Consider the following 21,042-nt stretch of genomic DNA (forward strand, 5'->3'; position numbering starts at 1 on the left):
TACTGCCACTGATCTGGTGGACTCACTAAACAGAGAACATCCCTGGTCATCCCTACTACCTCTGATCTGGCGGACTCACTAAACAGAGAACATCCCTGGTCATCCCTACTACCTCTGATCTGGCGGACTCACTAAACAGAGAACATCCCTGGTCATCCCTACTACCTCTGATCTGGCGGACTCACTAAACAGAGAACATCCCTGGTCATCCCTACTACCTCTGATCTGGCGGACTCACTAAACAGAGAACATCCCTGGTCATCCCTACTGCCTCTGATCTGGAGGACTCACTAAACACAAATGCTTTGTTTGTAAATTATGTCTGAGTGTTGGAGAGTGCCCATGGCTATCCATAAATAAAACAACAAGAAAATGGTGCCATCTGGTTTGCTCAATTTAGGGATTTTTAAATTATTTATACTTGTACTTTTACTTTTGATACTTAAGTGTAAGGGCACAAGGCCAGACCCAGATGCAGACACAGGAGGCAGATGGTTTGAGTCTGTGATATTTATTAGTTTCCAAAAAGGGTAGGCAAGAGAATGGTCGTGGACAGGCAAAAGGTCAAAACCAGTTCAGAGTCCAGAAGGCACAGTGTGGCAGACAGGCTTGAGGTCAGGCAGGCGGGTACAGAGTCCAGAAACACGCAAGGGTCAAAACCAGGAGGACTAGCAAAAGATAATTTTAAAAATCAGGAGCACAGGAAAAACACGCTGGTTGACTTGAACAGACAAGATGAACTGGCAAAGAGAGACAGGAAACACAGGGATAAAAACACCGGGGAAAATAAGCTACACCTGGAGGTTGGTGGAGACAATCAAAAGGACAGGTGAAACAGATCAGGGCGTGACACTTAAGTATATTTTATCAATTACATTTACTTTTGATACTTAAGTATATTTAAAACCAAATACTTTTAGACTTTTACTCAAGTGGTATTTTCCTCAGTGTACTTACCTACCAACCTTTTTACTGTTTACTGTTTAATTAATAATTAATAATAAGTTTATGCTATTTATCAAGTACCCTACCCTAGTCCTTACCTTAAGGTTTCGTATCTATGTCCTCCAACCCAGGGTTTGTATCCTTCTTCTTTTATTAACGCTCACTAACTTGTTGTTACCAATAACATCTTACTCACTTGTTGTTACCAATAACATCTTACTCACTTGTTGTTACCAATAACATCTTACTCACTTGTTGTTACCAATAACATCTTACTCACTTGTTGTTACCAATAACATCTTACTCACTTGTTGTTACCAATAACCTCTTACTAACTTGTTGTTACCAATAACATCTTACTAACTTGTTGTTACCAATAACATCTTACTCACTTGTTGTTACCAATAACATCTCACTAACTTGTTGTTACCAATAACATCTTACTCACTTGTTGTTACCAATAACATCTTACTCACTTGTTGTTACCAATAACATCTTACTCACTTGTTGTTACCAATAACATATCACTAACTTGTTGTTACCAATAACATCTCACTAACTTGTTGTTACCAATAACATCTTACTAACTTGTTGTTACCAATAACATCTTACTCACTTGTTGTTACCAATAACATCTTACTCACTTGTTGTTACCAATAACATCTTACTAACTTGTTGTTACCAATAACATCTTACTCACTTGTTGTTACCAATAACATCTTACTAACTTGTTGTTACCAATAACATCTTACTCACTTGTTGTTACCAATAACATCTTACTAACTTGTTGTTACCAATAACATCTTACTCACTTGTTGTTACCAATAACATCTTACTCACTTGTTGTTACCAATAACATCTTACTCACTTGTTGTTACCAATAACATCTTACTAACTTGTTGTTACCAATAACATCTTACTCACTTGTTGTTACCAATAACATCTTACTCACTTGTTGTTACCAATAACATCTTACTCACTTGTTGTTACCAATAACATCTTACTCACTTGTTGTTACCAATAACATCTTACTCACTTGTTGTTACCAATAACATCTCACTAACTTGTTGTTACCAATAACATCTCACTCACTTGTTGTTACCAATAACATCTCACTCACTTGTCGTTACCAATAACATCTCACTCACTTGTCGTTACCAATAACATCTTACTAACTTGTTGTTACCAATAACATCTTACTAACTTGTTGTTACCAATAACATCTCACTAACTTGTTGTTACCAATAACATCTTACTCACTTGTTGTTACCAATAACATCTTATTAACTTGTTGTTACCAATAACATCTCACTAACTTGTTGTTACCAATAACATCTTACTCACTTGTTGTTACCAATAACATCTTACTCACTTGTTGTTACCAATAACATCTTACTCACTTGTTGTTACCAATAACATCTCACTAACTTGTTGTTACCAATAACATCTTACTAACTTGTTGTTACCAATAACATCTTACTCACTTGTTGTTACCAATAACATCTCACTAACTTGTTGTTACCAATAACATCTTACTCACTTGTTGTTACCAATAACATCTTACTCACTTGTTGTTACCAATAACATCTCACTCACTTGTTGTTACCAATAACATCTCACTAACTTGTTGTTACCAATAACATCTTACTCACTTGTTGTTACCAATAACATCTTACTCACTTGTTGTTACCAATAACCTCTTACTAACTTGTTGTTACCAATAACATCTTATTAACTTGTTGTTACCAATAACATCTCACTAACTTGTTGTTACCAATAACATCTCACTAACTTGTTGTTACCAATAACATCTTACTAACTTGTTGTTACCAATAACATCTTACTCACTTGTTGTTACCAATAACATCTCACTAACTTGTTGTTACCAATAACATCTTACTCACTTGTTGTTACCAATAACATCTTACTCACTTGTTGTTACCAATAACCTCTTACTAACTTGTTGTTACCAATAACATCTTATTAACTTGTTGTTACCAATAACATCTCACTAACTTGTTGTTAGCAATAACATCTTACTAACTTGTTGTTACCAATAACATCTTACTAACTTGTTGTTACCAATAACATCTCACTCACTTGTTGTTACCAATAACATCTCACTAACTTGTTGTTACCAATAACATCTCACTAACTTGTTGTTACCAATAACATCTTACTAACTTGTTGTTACCAATAACATCTTACTAACTTGTTGTTACCAATAACATCTTACTCACTTGCTGTTACCAATAACATCTACCTCACTTGTAGTTACCAATAACATCTTACTCACTTGTTGTTACCAATAACATCTTACTAACTTGTTATTACCTATAACATCTTACTAACTTGTTGTTACCAATAACATCTTACTAACTTGTTGTTACCAATAACATCTTACTCACTTGCTGTTACCAATAACATCTTACTCACTTGTTGTTACCAATAACATCTTACTAACTTGTTGTTACCAATAACATCTTACTCACTTGTTATTACCATAATGAACATATTACTAACCTGTTATTACCATAATTAACATCTTACTAACTTGTTATTAACAATAACGTCTTAGAATTTGTTATTACAATAACATCTTACTAACCTGTTATTACCATAATTAACATATTACTAACTTGTTATTACCGTAATTAACATAATACTAACCTGTTATTACCATAATTAACATATTACTAACCTGTTATTACCACTAACATATTACTAACTTGTTATTACCATAATTAACATATTACTAACTTGTTATTGCCGTAATTAACATATTACTAACCTGTTATTACCATAATTAACATCTTACTAACTTACTAACGGCAGGTAGCCTAGTTGTTAGGGTGTTGGGACAGTAACTGAAAGGTTGCTAGATTGAATCCCCGAGCTGAGAAGGTAAAAATCTGTCGTTCTGCCCCTGAACAAGGCAGTTAACCCACTGTTCCTAGGCCGTCATTGTAAATAAGAATTTGTTCTTAATTAACTGACTTGCCTAGTTAAATAAAGGTCAAATAAATAAAAAAAACTTGCTATTATGACTAACATCTTACTAATTTGTTATTACCACCAACATCTTACTAACTTGTTATTAACAGATTTAAGGTCTTACTAACTTGTTATTGTCGCTAACATCTTACTAACTTGTTATTACCAGATTTAACACCTTTTTGTTAAACTCTTTATTTCTTATAATCTTTTAACTTATTAGTTTGTTTTAATTAAAATCAGTTCAGGAAACGAGCCAATCACGCTTTTGTGATCCACAAACACTTCCACAAGCCTCCTTTAATACCAAACCCTCCCCTCTTTGCCCCCTGCCTGCCTTGCCTCCTCCTCTCATTCCATGAGCAGAGTCTCTGAACTATCCAATCAGGCCCCAGTCCAGCCAGGCACCTGTAAAATCTTGGTCCTGATGAAAACGGAGGTGTATTAAACAAACTAAACCCATTTTTAATTTTAACAATAAAGAAGCGTTTTTATCCTTCCACTATCCTTCCACTATCCTTCTCAATTTCCTCTTCACTTGAGAGTGAGATAGCAGAAGTGTTCACTTCCCTTTAAGAGAAGCTTGATTAAGGGAAAGTGACTGGTTTCGCAGCACCGCAGCTTCCGGGTACCATAGACTATAAAGCACCGCTGATTTTTCTAGTGCTAAGTAACGTTTGGTGCTCCTAGCTTTTAAGTTGGCAGCACCAGTGCTATCAATAGAGAAAATGTTTTAGAGCCCTGAGTGTGACAGTTTGACTTCTCGTCTTCCGCTGCTGTAGGGCAGAGAAGATAACCTGGATGGAGGTGTTGAGCCATCGAGTGGACGGGATGGAAGGAATCTATGAAGAATGGGGTGAGTGTCATTCAGGGACCTTATCTTTCTACCAACAGATAACTCAGGAATAAATTAGATTGGACCCTGATCGTGTTCTTGCCTCCAAAATGGAAATGGCACAGGCCTGTCAGATTATCTCAAAGGCCCTGTTGTTTCTCGTCTTTCCACTAGAGGTCAGAACACTCAACGATATACGGCAGAGATTTAGCATGGTTCAGTTTCCATAGGCCTCCTCAGTGGGACTTCTGTTTATTCATTCATTGTTGTGTTTAAAACTAATAAGTCGAACGACAACGCATATTCTAAGGTGTAATGCACATTTCTAAACACACGTGTTTAGAACCTTAAACACGTCGCCTGTCTCAGACTGTCCTCAGGTACGATGCACTGAGGTCTACGTAGCACAGCAGCCAGGGGAACTGAGTGTACAGCTGGGTGATACCATCAACGTCATACAGAAAACTGCTGACGGTAGGTTTATGTGGACCAGAAAATCATGACAGGGTTTTTCACTCAGGTACTACTACTCTCTACCGGGTACAGTCAGAGGAGGATGGGGCCAACCCCCCCACTGAGTCTAGTTCCCATAGAGATCCTATTAAATTACTACGGGGTCTATGTCGTAAACCCTCAAAGTGCCTGAAATTGGGTGAAAATGGCAGCCATCTTGGTCAGGGAGAAATCCAAAACCAGTCTATTTGGATTGAATGGCAGTGGAGGCATTGGTGATGCATTTTCTGCTTTTCCTCATGCAGGACAATAAAAGTAAGGCATGTGATGTATCAGAAATTGTGTAATGGAATTAAAGTCAACCTAAAATATTGATATATAATGCTAAATACAGTTTATACGGGTTGTATATCAGTTTTCTGTAAATAGCCTCTAAAATATATGTAAACAGACTATAATGTCTCAGATTTAGTTTTCTTGTGAAGCTGTGAGTGATGTTATATGATACAATATCAGTACTTGTTGCATTTACAACTTGTCTAAGTCCTATCATCGACTGGACTGACTGCATTGTTTGAACAGAATGTTGAAAGCTCCTGAGTGGCGCAGCGGTCTAAGGCACTGCATCTCAGTGCTAGAGGTGTCACTACAGACTCTGGTTCAATTCTAGGCCGTATCACAACTGGCCTTGATTGGGAGTCCCATAGGGAGGTGCACAATTGGCCCAGGGTCGTACGGGTTTGGCCGTGGTAGGCCGTCACTGTAAATAAAAAAATATTGTCTAGCTAGCTAATTCACATACAGTGCAGATAAATTCTTCACATTCACTGTTTTACACAATATCTTATCACAGCACTGGCAAACCATGGTTGACCAACTCCCTGACCAACATGGCTGACTTTTGGACCATCATAAGAAGGTCCCATGCTAGTTAATATTCTAACTCCTCATTCTATGATAGTTATTCTCAAGGTGTATTCCTTCCACAGAGTTTTTCCTTGCCACTGTGCTTCTGCTTGCCCTTTGAGGTATAGGGTATAGGCCGGGTTACTGTAAAGCACTTCAGGACAATCTCCTGTGGATGTAAAAAGGGAAATATAAATCAATGTGATTTTACAGGTTAATTTGCTTTTCTCAATCCCAATACTGCTTGTAATCATGTCTTGGAAGTCCATCTTCATACCCCCCCCCCCACTAACAACATGTCTCGCTATCGCAGGTTTCCTAGAGGGCAGGAGACTTGCGGACGGTGAGCGGGGCTGGTTCCCGGATTACTGTGCGGTGCAGGTCACCAATGAGTACGTCCAGAGGAAACACCTCAGGCAGCGCTACCATGTTTTACAGACTGCCAACCGCATCCTGAACCGACGGCACACTGTTCCCCAGGCAACTGCCTGCTTCAGATAGAAAGGTCTTTCTGAATGAGGTCTGCATCTCAAATGGCACCCTATCTATGCCTTATATCAGGGCGTTCACAATAATTAGACGGTTGATGAACTGAATTAGGTTCGTTTCAAATGGGGTTGGAGTGAAAACCTACAGGATGGTAGCTCTCCAGGAACAGGGTTGGAGAGCCCTGGTGTAAACTTACAGGAGGGTAGATCTCCAGGAACAGGGTTGGAGAGCCCTGGTGTAAACCTACAGGAGGGTAGATCTCCAGGAACAGGGTTATAGAGCCCTGGTGTAAACCTACAGGAGGGTAGCTCTCCAGGAACAGGGTTCGGAAGCCCTGGTGTAAACCTACAGGAGGGTAGCTCTCCAGGAACAGGGTTAGAAAAGCCCTGGTGTAAACCTACAGGAGGGTGGCTCTCCAGGAACAGGGTTGGAGAACCCTGCATGATGCACTTCTTCTGATCAGGGCCAATAGGGCTCTGGTCAAAAGTAGTGCACTATATAGGGAAAGGGTTGCCATTTGGGATGCAGAGGAGATATAACCAGTCACACTCTTGATGTATTTCAGTCAGTTGATAATGTTCAGCTTTTAATTTACTCTGAACCTAAGTGTTTATTCTTACTATGTTTCTTATTCTGTTTATACACATTTTATTTCATTGAACTGACATATGACAGAATATCGTTATAACTTACTGCAATTGAATTCTTTATGAAAATAAACTACAACGTATGAAATTGATTTTGATTAATAACCGCAATATTTCTTATAATATTCCATATATCAGATTAACCAATTACAATAACTTCCTTGGTTACTTTTCATCCAATCTAGATTTGTAAAGTAATTCCATAAATCCCCATATTCACCAATCGTAAAGGACCTATCAAATGCAATCTGAACCAATAAGAGAGCGAATTAGTTGTGTTCTGTCCAATGACAAAGTGTCTTGTGGCTTCGAGCTTTTCCCGGAGACCCATCCAGTATATCGTATTCATTATTGGAGTTCCAGGATTTCAAGACGAAGGACAGAAGGTACGATCTCTTTTTTTAACGGATTTATTGTTGCAATTTACTGTTATTACTATTTTTTGTTGAAAGATTGATTTATCAAATGCACTACAGAAAGATACAAAGTAACCAACGTTCAGAAGTTACTCAATCAGTGGGGAATGCATGTTTTTTTATGTAGGCTTCTCGTCGGTGTAACGTAACTTTTTCTTCGGCATGAATTATAACCAACAGTAAATGTCACTGTTTTCGAGGCTCGTGATTTCTTCTTTAGGTTATTTTAACTTGCGCTTTCACAACAATCTCATGGCCACTATAATTAACTTTGATTGCAAAAGCAGCTATAACCAGCAGCTATAACTAACTATACGTTAATTTGTTTAACTTTCCCATCGGATATAGTGTTGCATATGTAGATCAATCGCTGATTATTTTTAATTTAATGTTTTAATACACATGTGATTTTTATCGACCACGATGTCAAATGAAATCGTTTTGCACTTAAAATGTCCGGTCGTACGTTGGACCAAATAAAAGTAGCATTTGTGGGGGTGGCCAGGGGTTGTCCTGGGTGCAACATGCAGAATTCATTACAAATCCAATATATTTTAAACATATAAATCTGTAGGAATATGGACAGGGCAGACATGGTTTTGAGTTTATCTGCAACGCATTGAACCACTGAAGCAAACTGTCTGAAGAGTAACCGCGAGGCCTCAGGCGGAGGAGCCACTTACTCACTACTAACGTTACCTGTTGCATTTCTTTTCACAGAAGTTCAGATTTTGACTTCATTCATGCGCCATTGTGTTATTCATAGGTAACACGTAGTTAATCAATTGCATTTAGATGTATTATCAAAACAACGTTAAGCAAAGGCCCAAGTCCTACACAGACAGTGTGGAGATAGAACACGTCGACACATAATGTGGTAGACTGACTGAGATTTGGGGTTAAGAGTTTGAGACCCAAGAGTGCCAACCAACCCTATGCCTTCCCACAAAAAAAATGCCTAAACGGAAATAATTATATCAGAAATAGAAAGGCACTAAAATATAAAACAAAAGGCATGAGGGGGATTTTTTTTTTTAAACCTTTTTTTATAATTGTTATTTTCAACTAAAATGTTCTGTTGTATTTTAATGGACTGAGACTCTAAACCACAATAGTGCTATTTCAGACCAAACTTTTCTCATCTCTGAAATCAACTCTCAACTGATTGAATGACAGACAGGAGTCCTTGGGAAAGGAGATATTGATTTGAATTAATCAATTCGGTTTAGTCTTATGACTGATTCCTCACAAAACCCAGACAAAAAAAATACAATTATTTTGGGGGATTTTTATTAAATGGATTCCATAGAATAGTCACCTGGAGGAATAATCTAAAAGCATAATTATTGTTTTTAATCAAAGTTGCCATATTTGTATGTATTTTTTATGTGGAACTGACAGCATTGTAACTACGTTTTCTATTTGTATCATATCAGTCAAAAATATAAAATTCCCAGTTTATGCTACAATACAACTTTTGGGTGTGTTCGTAAATTCAATCTGGTGTGTCAGAGTGCGCTCTGGGCGTTTGTAACATTGTCACATTGTCTGTTTGTAAATTCAGAGCATTTTGCTCTCGGAGCGTTCCCGACCGCATTCTGGATGATGAATTGCGTTGATCTGAACTTTCTGACCTCACAACGGCAGTCACGCTAACTGGCTAATGTTGGCTAGCTTGCTAACTACTTCCAGACAAATGAGAGAACATCTCACTCTGACCATTTTACTCTCCCTAGCAGAGGTGATTAGGCTGTTGTTATCCAGAGCGTTGGTGACTGCAACTGTGCCATTGGCAAAAAAAATCATTATGCTTTTTTGCCGACTTTTACTGACACCAGACATATTCAACGGATGTTGAGCGTTCGTAAATTCGTCAGTTATTCTGCGCTGTGGCACACTCAAATGAGAGTGCTCTGAAATCGGAGTAGATGGCCAGAGCGAATTTACGATATAAGAGGTTTTAAAAATAGATTCTATTTGACTCAAATTCCATGACTTACAACAGTAAGACATTGTTGGCAGAATAGATGGATGCAGTTCAATGCATGACTAATATAAATTCACCAATACATTTCTTGGTAGTGCAAAAAAATGGTGAATTGGTTTGCTAGCTAGCTATGCTGAACTTACGCTAACTAGATAAGTTGTCAATCTCTTGCTTTTGTAAAGTCACTCTGGCTACTCCGATTTCAGCGCACTCTCGTCTGAGTGCCAGAGTGCAGAATAACTGATTCATTTATGAACGCTCAACACCGGCTAAATATGACCGGTGTCAGTAAAAGTTGACCCCCAAAAAAGTTGTACAATTGTTTTCAGCAGCACAGTTTGTCACGAAATAACATAAATACAGCCTAGTTAACAACCTCTGCTAGTGCGATTTAAAAAATATATATATATATATATATACGATCAAACTTGACTATCTAGAGGAGGTAAAAGTCGTAACAATGTTTCCGTAGGTGAACCTGTGGAAGTATATATATATATATATATATATATAGTGGGCGGTATAGAGGTGATATACCTCATTTTACGATCTACCAGTATTGATGCACATACCGGTTTGGCTTTTTACTTTACCTTCTATAATGGTATTTGAATGTTTAGGTTATTAAATGTGATATGGGGCTACCGAGTGGCACTGTGGTGTAAGGTTCTGCATCTCAGTGCTACTACAGACCCTGGTTCGATTATAGGCTGTATCACAACCGTCCGTGATTGGGAGTCCCATAGGGCGGCACACAATTGGCCCAGCGTCATCCGTGGTTAGGGTTAGCCCGGGGTAGCGCTCTCCGGGTTTCCACACAGACGACCACGAGACTGCTTGTTGATGACAATGATGCTGTTTTCACTTCTTATTATAAATCCATTGGTGTTCTATAATTTTTTTTCTTATTTCTGCAAATGGCTAGTTTTTGTCTTTTCTTTGGCCCTAGATCGTGTTAGCCTCTACCGCTAGTAAATGTACTGATTCAGAGCAAACGTAGCTAGCTATACAGCCTGATAATACCAGCGAAGGTGTCAGATGTCACTCTGGATATGTGAACAATGGCACTTTAATAGCGTTAACATGTATCTCACACTACTCATCTCATATGTCTATGTACTGTACCTGTATACCATCTATTGCACTTTGCCTATGCCGCTCGGCCATCGCTCATCCATATATTTACATGTACATATTCTCATTCACCCCTTTTTTAGATTTGTGTGTATTAGGTAGTCGTTGGGGAATTGTTAAATTACTTGTTAGATATTACTACACTGTCGGAACTAGAAGCATAAGTATTTCGCTACACTCGCATTAACATCTGCTGACCATGTGTATGTGACCAATACAATTTGATTTGATTTGCCTGTAGCGTATATTATTTTAAACAATATAACTTAAAATGAGTTAAATCAAAAAATGGGAAAATTTGCAATATTCTTGTTTTATATTTTTCAATAATCATAAAGTCATGTAAACATTTTATAAAAACAAAAATGACATCAAAATACTAGTGTTTCCTGGTTTTTGTTGTTGTCTAGGTTTGTTGAGGAACCTTATTGATACTATAGATAATATTAGTCACGTCTCAAGTTTCTTTCGCAAATTATTGTGAGCAATCTCCTGAGTAAACGTAATGCATTTTCTACAGAAGTTTGAGAAGGAATTGTTTTGTTTGATTATAGAGGGTAAATCAGGGCAGGCCGTGATAAGGTATGTAAGATATCCTAACCATGCCTCATTGATACCTCCTACACACTTGTCACTGTGTGATGAATGGTTGTAAAGTAGTAATTTCCCCTTTTTTATTTTTCTGACATCAAGAGGCTGTGTTTAGCCAATTCATTAGACAGAGTGAAAAACAAATATTGCTATCTCAATTACAGATATGACCTTTGGTTTTGTGTGGGGTTTTTGTATGAGTCATCCAGAAATACCTCCAACCTTCTTAAAGTTCCAATGCAGCTGTTATAAAAATAAAAAAACTCTATCAAATCCTTTCTAGGTAAAAGTTAAGTAACTTACTGTGATTTGTTTAAAATTTTAAATGGCCAAAAAGAATCACAAATAGCTTCCTTAGCAAAGAGCAATTTCTCAAGCAACAATTTCTCAAGCAACTATTTTGCGAGGGCTGTCTGGGAGTTGTCTTACTGAGGAGAGTAAAATGGGAAACTGTTATTGGCTGTTATTGGCAAGAGAGGTTTGGAACCCTCTTCTTTATTCATGTTTTTAACTCATTTACCGCCTAGTGATGTCACCAAGCAGGCCAAAAATTCCATCCCACCAAAACAGGCTGAAATTTCAGGTGTTCTTTTCAAACCGCTCTTACACTAAAAGGGCATGATCATTTTCACAATATTATTCAAAACCTCATAGTGGGGAAGTATGTACAGTGTATGTACAGAGATCCTCACTGAACTTCAGGAGAGAGTTTGCTGCACTGAAAGTAAAGGGGCTGAATAATTTTTTGCACGCCCAATTTTTCAGTTTTTGATTTGTTAAAAAAAAGTTTGAAATATCCAATAAATGTCGTTCCACTTCATGATTGTGTCCCACTTGTTGTTGATTCTTCACAAAAAAAAATACAGTTTTATATCTTTATGTTTGAAGCCTGAAATGTGGCAAAAGGTCGCAAAGTTCAACGGGGGGCCGAATACTTTCGCAAGGCACTGTGTATATATAAAACACAGGAAAATCATGTGTTTGACTGCACTGAGCTTTTAAACCATATTTAATGCAGAACCCTGATACCGCAACCTTTTTTAAAAAGAGATCTAGTCTCTCACCTTTCAAACAGACTGTTTCTCTAACTTTTTTGCCGAATTTTCTTTTTATATTTGATAGGTATTACTGGCAACGAAGCCTGTACTTTTATTTCCTGCAACCAACCTAGTCGAGATTGCGGTAATGTATTGTAAAAGTCCTGCCAACCCCGCAGTATAAACGTCACCTTACATCTTACCGTCTTGGGCACGTATTAACAAAATCAACATTCTATTGCTGTCTGACATCAAACTCGTCCTTATAATTTTTTTAAAACTATAAACACAAAAAAAGGCAGTCTTGCATGACATCGCAGCAGCCTGGTCCAAATAGTAACGTTACATGCTCTATTTTCTGCACCTAAAACCCCATCCATTTTAAAATGTGTTTAGGATAGCTATGTCAGTCCAACAAGCCAGGAAACTAAAAGCAACTTTCTCTAAACAATGTTTTGGTTTGCGTTAGCCTGTTAGCTAATGTAGCTATCTAACATTAGCTGGCTAGCCAGCTCGTATTATACCAGAACATATCTGACAATGTTTTGAGTTGAACTTTTTTTTCTTTTCTTGTTACATTACACAACCTTCAATGTTATGTCGTAATTACGTACAATTCTGGCAAATTATCTGCAATGAGCCAGGCTGCCCAAACTGTTGCAAATACCATGACACAATTTCACCTGGTTAATATTGTCTGCTAACCTGGATATATTTGAGCTAAATATGCAGGTTTAAAAATATATACTTCTGGGTATTGATTTTAAGAAAGGCATGGGTGTTTATGGTTAGGTACAGTCGTCCAACAATTGTGCTTTTTTTCGGAAATGCTCTTTTGTTAAATCATCCCCCCCAGCGTCGCATCGATTATATGCAACGCAGGACACGCTAGATAAACTAGTAATATCATCAACCATGTGTAGTTATAACTAGTGATTATGATTGATTGTTTTTTTATAAGATAAGTTTAATGCTAGCTAGCAACTTACCTTGGCTTCTACTGCATTCGTGTAACAGGCAGGCTCATCGTGGAGTGCAATGAGGCAGGTGTTTATAGCGTTGGACTAGTTAACTGTTAGGTTGCAAGATTGCATCCCCCGAACTGACAAGGTGAAAATCTGTCATTCTGCCTCTTAACAAGGCAGTTAACCCACCGTTCCTAGGCCGTCATTGAAAATAAGAATGTGTTCTTAACTGACTTGCCTAGTTAAATAAAGGTATACATTTTTTTTCTCTCCAAGTCGGCAAAATCTGCGCCCAAAAATACCAATTTCCGATTGTAATGAAAACTTGAAATCGGCCATTCCGATTAATCAGTCGACCCCTAGCACACTCTACCGACCTGTTTCAGCTGGGACCCCGTTAGCCTCTGGAATCCGAATGTTAGCAATGCTAACAAGTACATGTACAATGCCAGAATGCTAACGAAATGCAAACCTTTTTACAGTCTCCGACCTAAACTATTTGCAAAAAAATGCTGCTCCCAGTTTGCTGCACGGACAGAACAAATATTAGACAGCAAGGCTCTTGATCCCGGAGGGGATTCTCTGCTGTTAGGCTTTGAAGTGGAGCTTGCTTTTTGGAATACGTTAACATTGTAGACAGTCAACTTAATAGTTATAAGATATCTAGCTGGTAAACATTTTAGTTGTGAATTCCGTACTGTAACTAGATCACCTGGCGTGTGCTGCACAACAGTCAGTGACTCACAAGGCTCCGGTCTCTCGTCGTTGCGTGCTTGTAAACAAACATCACGTGACTGGGGAGTACTGGTAAGCTTCATCATGAAACACTGTGGCAGGTGAGATGAAGAACGCCATCTTTATCTTCTAACGTATTGCACAAGTTGACTGCAGGTATTTACTTAAAGTAACTACAAATATTCAAATGTGTATATATAAAAAAATAACTTTCAATAAATAGATTCAATAGTATTGGAAAACCCTTCCTTGGCAATTTCCAAATACCCAGATACCCCAATGTATATGGTACACTGCCCAAGTCTAATAAACATTGGCCAATACATTTTCACCCAATTCTTTCTCTCTCTTCAGTGGTAAACAGTTTGACATGTTGATTTGACCACTGCATCAAACATACTTGTATCCTTTTGTTGTCAAGCAGAGATACTTGTATCCTTTTGTTGTCAAGCAGAGATACTTGTATCCTTTTGTTGTCAAGCAGAGATAGTTGTATCCTTTTGTTGTCAAGCAGAGATACTTGTATCCTTTTGTTGTCAAGCAGAGATAGTTGTATCCTTTTGTTGTCAAGCAGAAATACTTGTATCCTTTTGTTGTCAAGCAGAGATACTTGTATCCTTTTGTTGTCAAGCAGAGATACTTGTATCCTTTTGTTGTCAAGCAGAGATACTTGTATCCTTTTGTTGTCAAGCAGAGATACTTGTATCCTTTTGTTGTCAAGCAGAGATGCCACCTGCCTGAGACTGATTTATCCTGAGGCCTGAAGATCCTTCATTCTAGAAGCCTATTTACATTAGTTGCCGCCTTTTGCAGCACACCACAGATTTGAAACTTTTCTATTTACTTTGTCCTTAACTTGAACTGTTCTGAATGTCTGTTTCTGCAGGAGTGAGTGACCCAGTGGGCTGGTTGGTGTGAGGGGAGAGCAGCAGCTATGGGTGAAATGGAGGGCTCCTACAGGGCCATACAGACCCCTGGCACCCGGCTGGGGGCCCAGTTCAATGCTGGGATCAGTACCTTGGAGCCGGGCCAGAGCCTCAGTAATGCCCTGGGCCCCGGGGGTAGGAGCCCAGGCAGAGGACTACAGCTCAGGGTCCAGGGCCTGGACGACTCCCAGGAGTTTTACGACTTGGAGGTGAGTTGCCCATAGAATTACTAATTCGCGTTGCGGTCATGCTAGTTTTTGACGACTCTTTATTAATATTCAGAGGGGGTAGTTGGATTCCACTTGTAGAACAGATCCACACAGCTTCATTATATGGTCATAATTAAATAAATCAAACACATATTTTGTTACATTTACGGGGAGATCAAAATGCAATGCACGTCTTTCTGTTGGTCAGAAAAATCCCATTGCAACAGTATCTTTCCTAATTTGTCAAGTAAGAGAAGCCGTTCTGTAGCAGAGGCACAACAGCAGAGCACGTTGTTCCCAAGTCCCTGACTCGGGTGGTGACAGCTGCCACATGGCTTTGGTCCACAAATCCCTTCCCACCCCCCTTTAAGACCGCTTACTGTTGGGATGCCCTGGTGTTACTTTAGTCTGATTAACACTATGGAGTTGGGATGCCCTGGTGTTTACTGTATTCTATTTTACACCATGGAGCCGGGATGATCCTGGTGTTACTGTATTCTGTTTTACACTATGGAGCTGGGATGCCCTGGTTTTACTGTATTCTGTTACTTTTAATGCTACTGTTACTCACTATTGTCCCTACTGTGGCTGTGATCTATGCCTCGCTTCCCTGCGGTTTGGCTGTTTGGTGTAGCCCGGTCAGTGAGGTGTGGTCATGACTGCAATATGATGGCCACATTGCCTTACCCATTCCTTTCCACCTGACCAAGACATCTATCCTTCCTGTGCTTTGATGTTCCTCCAGTCTGTGCTGACTCCTCTTCTCTCTGGCTCGTAGTCAGGTCACAGCACACTGTCAAGTTGAGCAGACAACGACTTCAATTAGGCCTCTCCCAAATACTGTCAGGAAAACTGTAAATCACTATGGAGAGATGGAAGAGAGAGAGGGAGCATGTGTTTGTCACTTTGCTTTACACGTGCGAGCACGGTTTTACAGTTCACACACGACTATGGTTATGAGGCAATGCCATGGCTGTATATTTGAGGAGTTCGGGTTTTCTACTAAAGAGGTTTTGTATTTGTTAGTCCAGTTGTCACTCAAGTATGACACACGACTTTAGCTCCATATGGTTTTTCTAGCCTGTAACCTCAGAGGTGCTAGTGGTAGGCCAGCATTTTGTATCATGGTGGGGGGGGACACACTGGCTTTTGACCCTGTCAATAGTCAAGGCCACCACTGAAATCTAATGCATGGTTACTCTCTAGTGTCTCCTCCTCAAGCTACTGGTTATTAAAATGAACTCTGGCTAAGGGAACTTTACCCTGCTAATTATACCAGGACATAATATAAGTAAAATGAACTCTGGCTAAGGGAACTTTACCCTGCTAATTATACCAGGACATAATAGAAGTAGTAATAGATTGGGTTCTGATGGACTGGCTCTTAGGCCTTAGATAATGATTTGCTGCTGTCTTGCATAATGTTTTCGTTCCCCACTTGTCTTGTATTTGTGGCTGGTTTGCTGTCTGTTTATCCTCTGCCTGCCTGTCTACCTGGGTGGGTGATTTAGCTGGCTCTGCCTGTCTGGCTGGCTTGGTGGTAAGTTGGGCTGGCTGTCTCTCTGCCTTGGCGTGTGCAGGACCTCATTCACTAGGCTAATAGGAAGTGATGAGGAAGTCACTACATCACGCCACGTTTCCTGCTCTCTGGAGGGAGAAAATCCATCCAAGTAGAGTTTCCACTATAAATTAACACTGAAGCACGTCGGTTACCACTAGGGCTGTTGCAGTGACCATATTACCGCCACACTGGCAGTCACGAGTCTTGAAGGCAATCAAATTCCACGTGACTGTTTATTCACCATAATTAGACTTCTCCAAGCTCTGATGCTGCTGATGGTCATTAGTAGCCAACCAAACTTGCTAACTGCCTGATACAGCCAGTGTCTGATTCAATTTGCGATTACATTTTCATTGATGTCAAACACGTTTTGAGAGCCCGTGAGCTCATGTTGCGCGACATTTCTATAGGCTATGCAATTATGAGAGAGAAGAGAGTGATGGCCTCTATTAAAAAGAGGAGGATCCCCATCAGCTTTCAATGGGCTAGGTCTACTATGTTTATTTATCAACTTTCCTAATATTATGCAATGTGCTTATTTTTACAACAGGAGTATAGCCTACTTGGCTGGCATGAAAATGAACCATGGGAAAGCATCCTCCATTCACTATTTTTAAGTGGATAGATGACAGTTATTTATTTGTCTCTGTTTTGAGACGTGTGCATGATAATGTTCTAAATCAAATATTACATATTTGGCCAAACTGATTAATCTGGGGGAGAATGATCAGTGAGGTGACCAAGAACCCAATGCTCACTCTGACAGACCTCCAGAGTTCCTCTGTGGAGTTGGGAGAACCTTCCAAAAGGACAATCATCTCTGCAGCACTCTACCAATCAGGCCTTTTTATGGTAGAGTGGCTAGAAGGAAGCCACTCCTCAGTAAAAGGCACATGACAGCCCACTTGGAGTTTGCCAAAAGGCACCTAAAAGGAATCTCAGACCATGAGAAACAAGATTCTCTGGTTTGGTGAAACCAAGATTAAACTCTTTGGCCTGAATGTCAAGCATGTGGAGGAAACCTGCCACCATCCCTACGGTGAAGCATGGAGGTGGTAACATCATGCTGTGGGGATGTTTTTCATCAGGATACTTGGGGAGAGATTGAGAGGAAATAGGTGTTTGGTGAAACAATTCTCCATAAAAATGCACATTTTTGTAATAAAAGCATTACATGTATAATCACATTTTACGGTAATTTGAGAATGGTGTTTTCACACATGTATTTATGTTGGAACATTCGCACTTGTGCTGTGTACGCATTGCTGTGCTTATGTGAAGAAAATAGCCTAATACTTTATCAACATTTTTAAGCTAAACATTTTGATCTGTTGTGTCAGCCTCAGCCTACTTGTTTAAAAAAAAAAAAAACATTTTTTAAGGCTGGTGGTTGTATTAATTTGGAATCTATAGCATCCCACAACTGTCCCAGACTGTTTGGAATATTTACATAGTACATTGACATGGACTAGTGTTTTTGCTGTTCTTTAGGCCTACTCATCTTGTTGGATGACAAAGTAAATGTGGACAGTTTTTCCAGTATCTTCAATTATGCACCTCAGAATTCAATAAGGACGGGCGCTGTTGCGTCCTGTCTGTCTTCACTTGTAGCCTGTGAGAAAGACTCAATCACATGACGGGCATTGGCTAATAAGAGTTGAGATATCTGAGAGAGCCATGGAGTGAGAGGTGCTTTAGAGCTCGCAGCTAGGAGAAGGGAATTATAATTATTATATTCAACCCAAGGCACAGTGGCCACTGGCTGCTAACGGTATGGATTTGTTTTTTGGGGGCATTACGGCCACAAAACGGGAATACTGCTGGGAACTTGGAGGCATTATAAAGTTGTTGTCAAATTGTGAATGAGAGACTGATGAAGTGTGTGCAAACGGCTCAAAAAGAACAATGTCATGAGGTCATGTTTTCCATTGAACGTTCGTCAAGTCGTTAGTTGCATCATGCAGCCTTACAATGTATTAAACGTTCAACAAAACACAAAGCCCCAATGTTTTTATCACAGCTAAAGTTGCATAAATAACTCTAAATTAAGCATATAACCTATCTTTGTTAACCGCTCAATACAGACTAGCTGCGTGTGTGCACTCCCTCATCGTTTGGAGACAATATCCTTTATAGTTTATTCAGCTGTGTTCAATTGTATTCTTCATACTATAAAATAATGGCATGCATAAGCACATCTTTTCATGGGGACACTGCTGAGACAATATAACAACCATGACCCAGATTATTTATTTTTATTGGCGGCAGTGTAGCCTAGTGGTTAGTGGTTAGAGCGTTGGACTAGTAACCGAAAGGTTGCAAGTTCAAATCCCCGAGCTGACAAGGTACAAATCTGTCATTCTGCCCCTGAACAGGCAGTTAACCCACTGTTTCTAGGCCGTCATTGAAAATAAGAATTTGTTCTTAAGAACAAAATCTTATTTACATCAACGGCCTACCCCGGGCAAATCCTCCACTAACCCGGACAATGCTGGGCCAATTGTGTGCAGCCCTATTGGGACTCCCAATCACAGCCGGTTGTGATAGTCTGGATTTGAACCAGGGTGTCTGTAGTGACGTCTCTAGCACTGAGTTGCATTGCCTTAGACCGCTGCGTCACTCGGAAGCCCGAGATGTAGCACGGGGACACTGCTGAGACAATATGTCAACCGCAATGCCGCCGGGGCGAGATCCCAGCCGCAATGCTGCCGGGGCGAGATCCCAGCCGCAATGCTGCCGGGGCGAGATCCCAGCCGCAATGCTGCCGGGGCGAGATCCCAGCCGCAATGCCGCCGGGACTAGATCCCAGCCGCAATGCCGCCGGGGCGAGATCCCAGCCGCAATGCCGCCGGGGCGAGATCCCAGCCGCAATGCCGCCGGGGCGAGATCCCAGCCGCAACGCCGCCGGGGCGAGATCCCAGCCGCAACGCCGCCGGGGCGAGATCACATGATTCAACCTAGAGAATCTTTTATAAACAACTGCAATGAAGATGTTGTTAAATGTTTATAAAACAGAACTATTATAAATATAATACTACTTTTTACTTCACTACATTCCTAAAGAAAATGATGTACTTTTTACTCCATACATTTTCCCCTGACACTCAAAAGTACTTTACATTTTGAATGCTTAGCAGGACAGGGAAACGGTCTGATTCACACACTTATCAAGAGAACATCCCTACTGCCTCTGATGTGGTGGACTCACTACACACAATGCTTTTTTTTGTCAATGATGTCTGAGTGTCGGTAGTGTTCCCCTGGCTATCTGTAAATGGGGTGGGGGTCTTGTTTGCGTAATATAAGGAATTTAAAATTATTTTTTACTTCTGATACTTTAGTATATTCTAGCTATTACATATGAATTTTCTTTTGATACTATTTCAAACCAAATACTATTAGTCAAGTATTTTGACTTACTTGAGCCATTTTCTATTAAGGTATCTTTACTCAAGTATAACAATTGGGTATCCCCCCCTCCACCCACCTCTCTATCTGCTCAGTGACATGGGGTGGGATACTAATGGAGCTCTCGAAGACAGAATGTCACTCTCTAAAAGTGGAGTTCATTCTTCTAAACTTGTAGTTTCCTAACGTGCCATTGACTTTCATTTAAGATAGCTGGCTAATGTGTTTTGTAGTAGAAAAATGCATAATTCCATGTTTCTAGAAGTGTATTTGGAGTAATGATTCATCAGAAAGTAGGTATATACACCATGTATTTCCTCGTTGACTATGAATATAAATCTAGATTTGTGCTTTTTTTTTGTTGTTGCCAATTTAAACATTACCGATGAGGATATGATGAACACTGCTTTAATACTCTACTCTTTATAGCTACTATGGCTTGTAATTTTAATCTTGCTTGAAATTTTCCCATGTGGACTTTGTGCATAAATAGATACTAAATTGCAGTGTTTGATGTTTCAAATTGCTGTGCCCTTCAACAAACTGTCATCCTCCACAAATCCAACCAGGGCTACAAATCCAACCAGGGCTTTGATGTTCTGAGTACTGCCTCTGGTCTGGTCCACAGCTGCAGGTAGCTGGTATGGTCAATGTCAGCACAGTCACACATTAGCCTGTGTGGTTCTTGTCCAGGGCTCCAGGCCCCTCCTACACCTAGAGCAACAGGAGAAAGCCCATCCTTGTGGTGTCTGGCCAGGAAGGCAGGGCAGGGAACACAGGGTTCTTTTATCAAGCCAGCCCCTC

At 39.7% G+C, this 21,042-nt stretch overlaps 2 protein-coding genes across 9 annotated transcripts in view; both read left to right on the plus strand.

The window, feature by feature from the left end:
• Positions 1-7,357, plus strand: part of LOC110524871 (ephexin-1) — a 41,469-nt gene extending 34,112 nt beyond the window's left edge. For all 4 annotated transcript variants that reach the window (XM_036978915.1, XM_036978916.1, XM_036978917.1 and 1 more), the window contains 3 exons: positions 4,722-4,795; positions 5,144-5,248; positions 6,447-7,357. In XM_036978915.1, the coding sequence (XP_036834810.1) occupies positions 4,722-4,795; positions 5,144-5,248; positions 6,447-6,634 (367 nt within the window). In that variant the 3' untranslated portion in view covers positions 6,635-7,357. The remainder of the gene's footprint in view (positions 1-4,721; positions 4,796-5,143; positions 5,249-6,446) is intronic.
• A 151-nt stretch (positions 7,358-7,508) lies between these two features.
• The window catches only part of farp2 (FERM, RhoGEF and pleckstrin domain protein 2), a 96,419-nt gene continuing 82,885 nt past the window's right edge, over positions 7,509-21,042 (plus strand). For all 5 annotated transcript variants that reach the window (XR_005051920.1, XR_005051919.1, XM_036978910.1 and 2 more), the window contains exons 1-2: positions 7,509-7,655; positions 15,021-15,269. Coding sequence is in view for 3 of the 5 variants with exons in the window: in XM_036978910.1 (XP_036834805.1) it covers positions 15,069-15,269 (201 nt within the window). In the remaining 2 variants the exon portion in view is untranslated. The remainder of the gene's footprint in view (positions 7,656-15,020; positions 15,270-21,042) is intronic.

The sequence above is a fragment of the Oncorhynchus mykiss genome, chromosome 5, assembly GCF_013265735.2.
Source record: "Oncorhynchus mykiss isolate Arlee chromosome 5, USDA_OmykA_1.1, whole genome shotgun sequence".
Classification (NCBI taxonomy): Eukaryota; Metazoa; Chordata; class Actinopteri; order Salmoniformes; family Salmonidae; genus Oncorhynchus; species Oncorhynchus mykiss.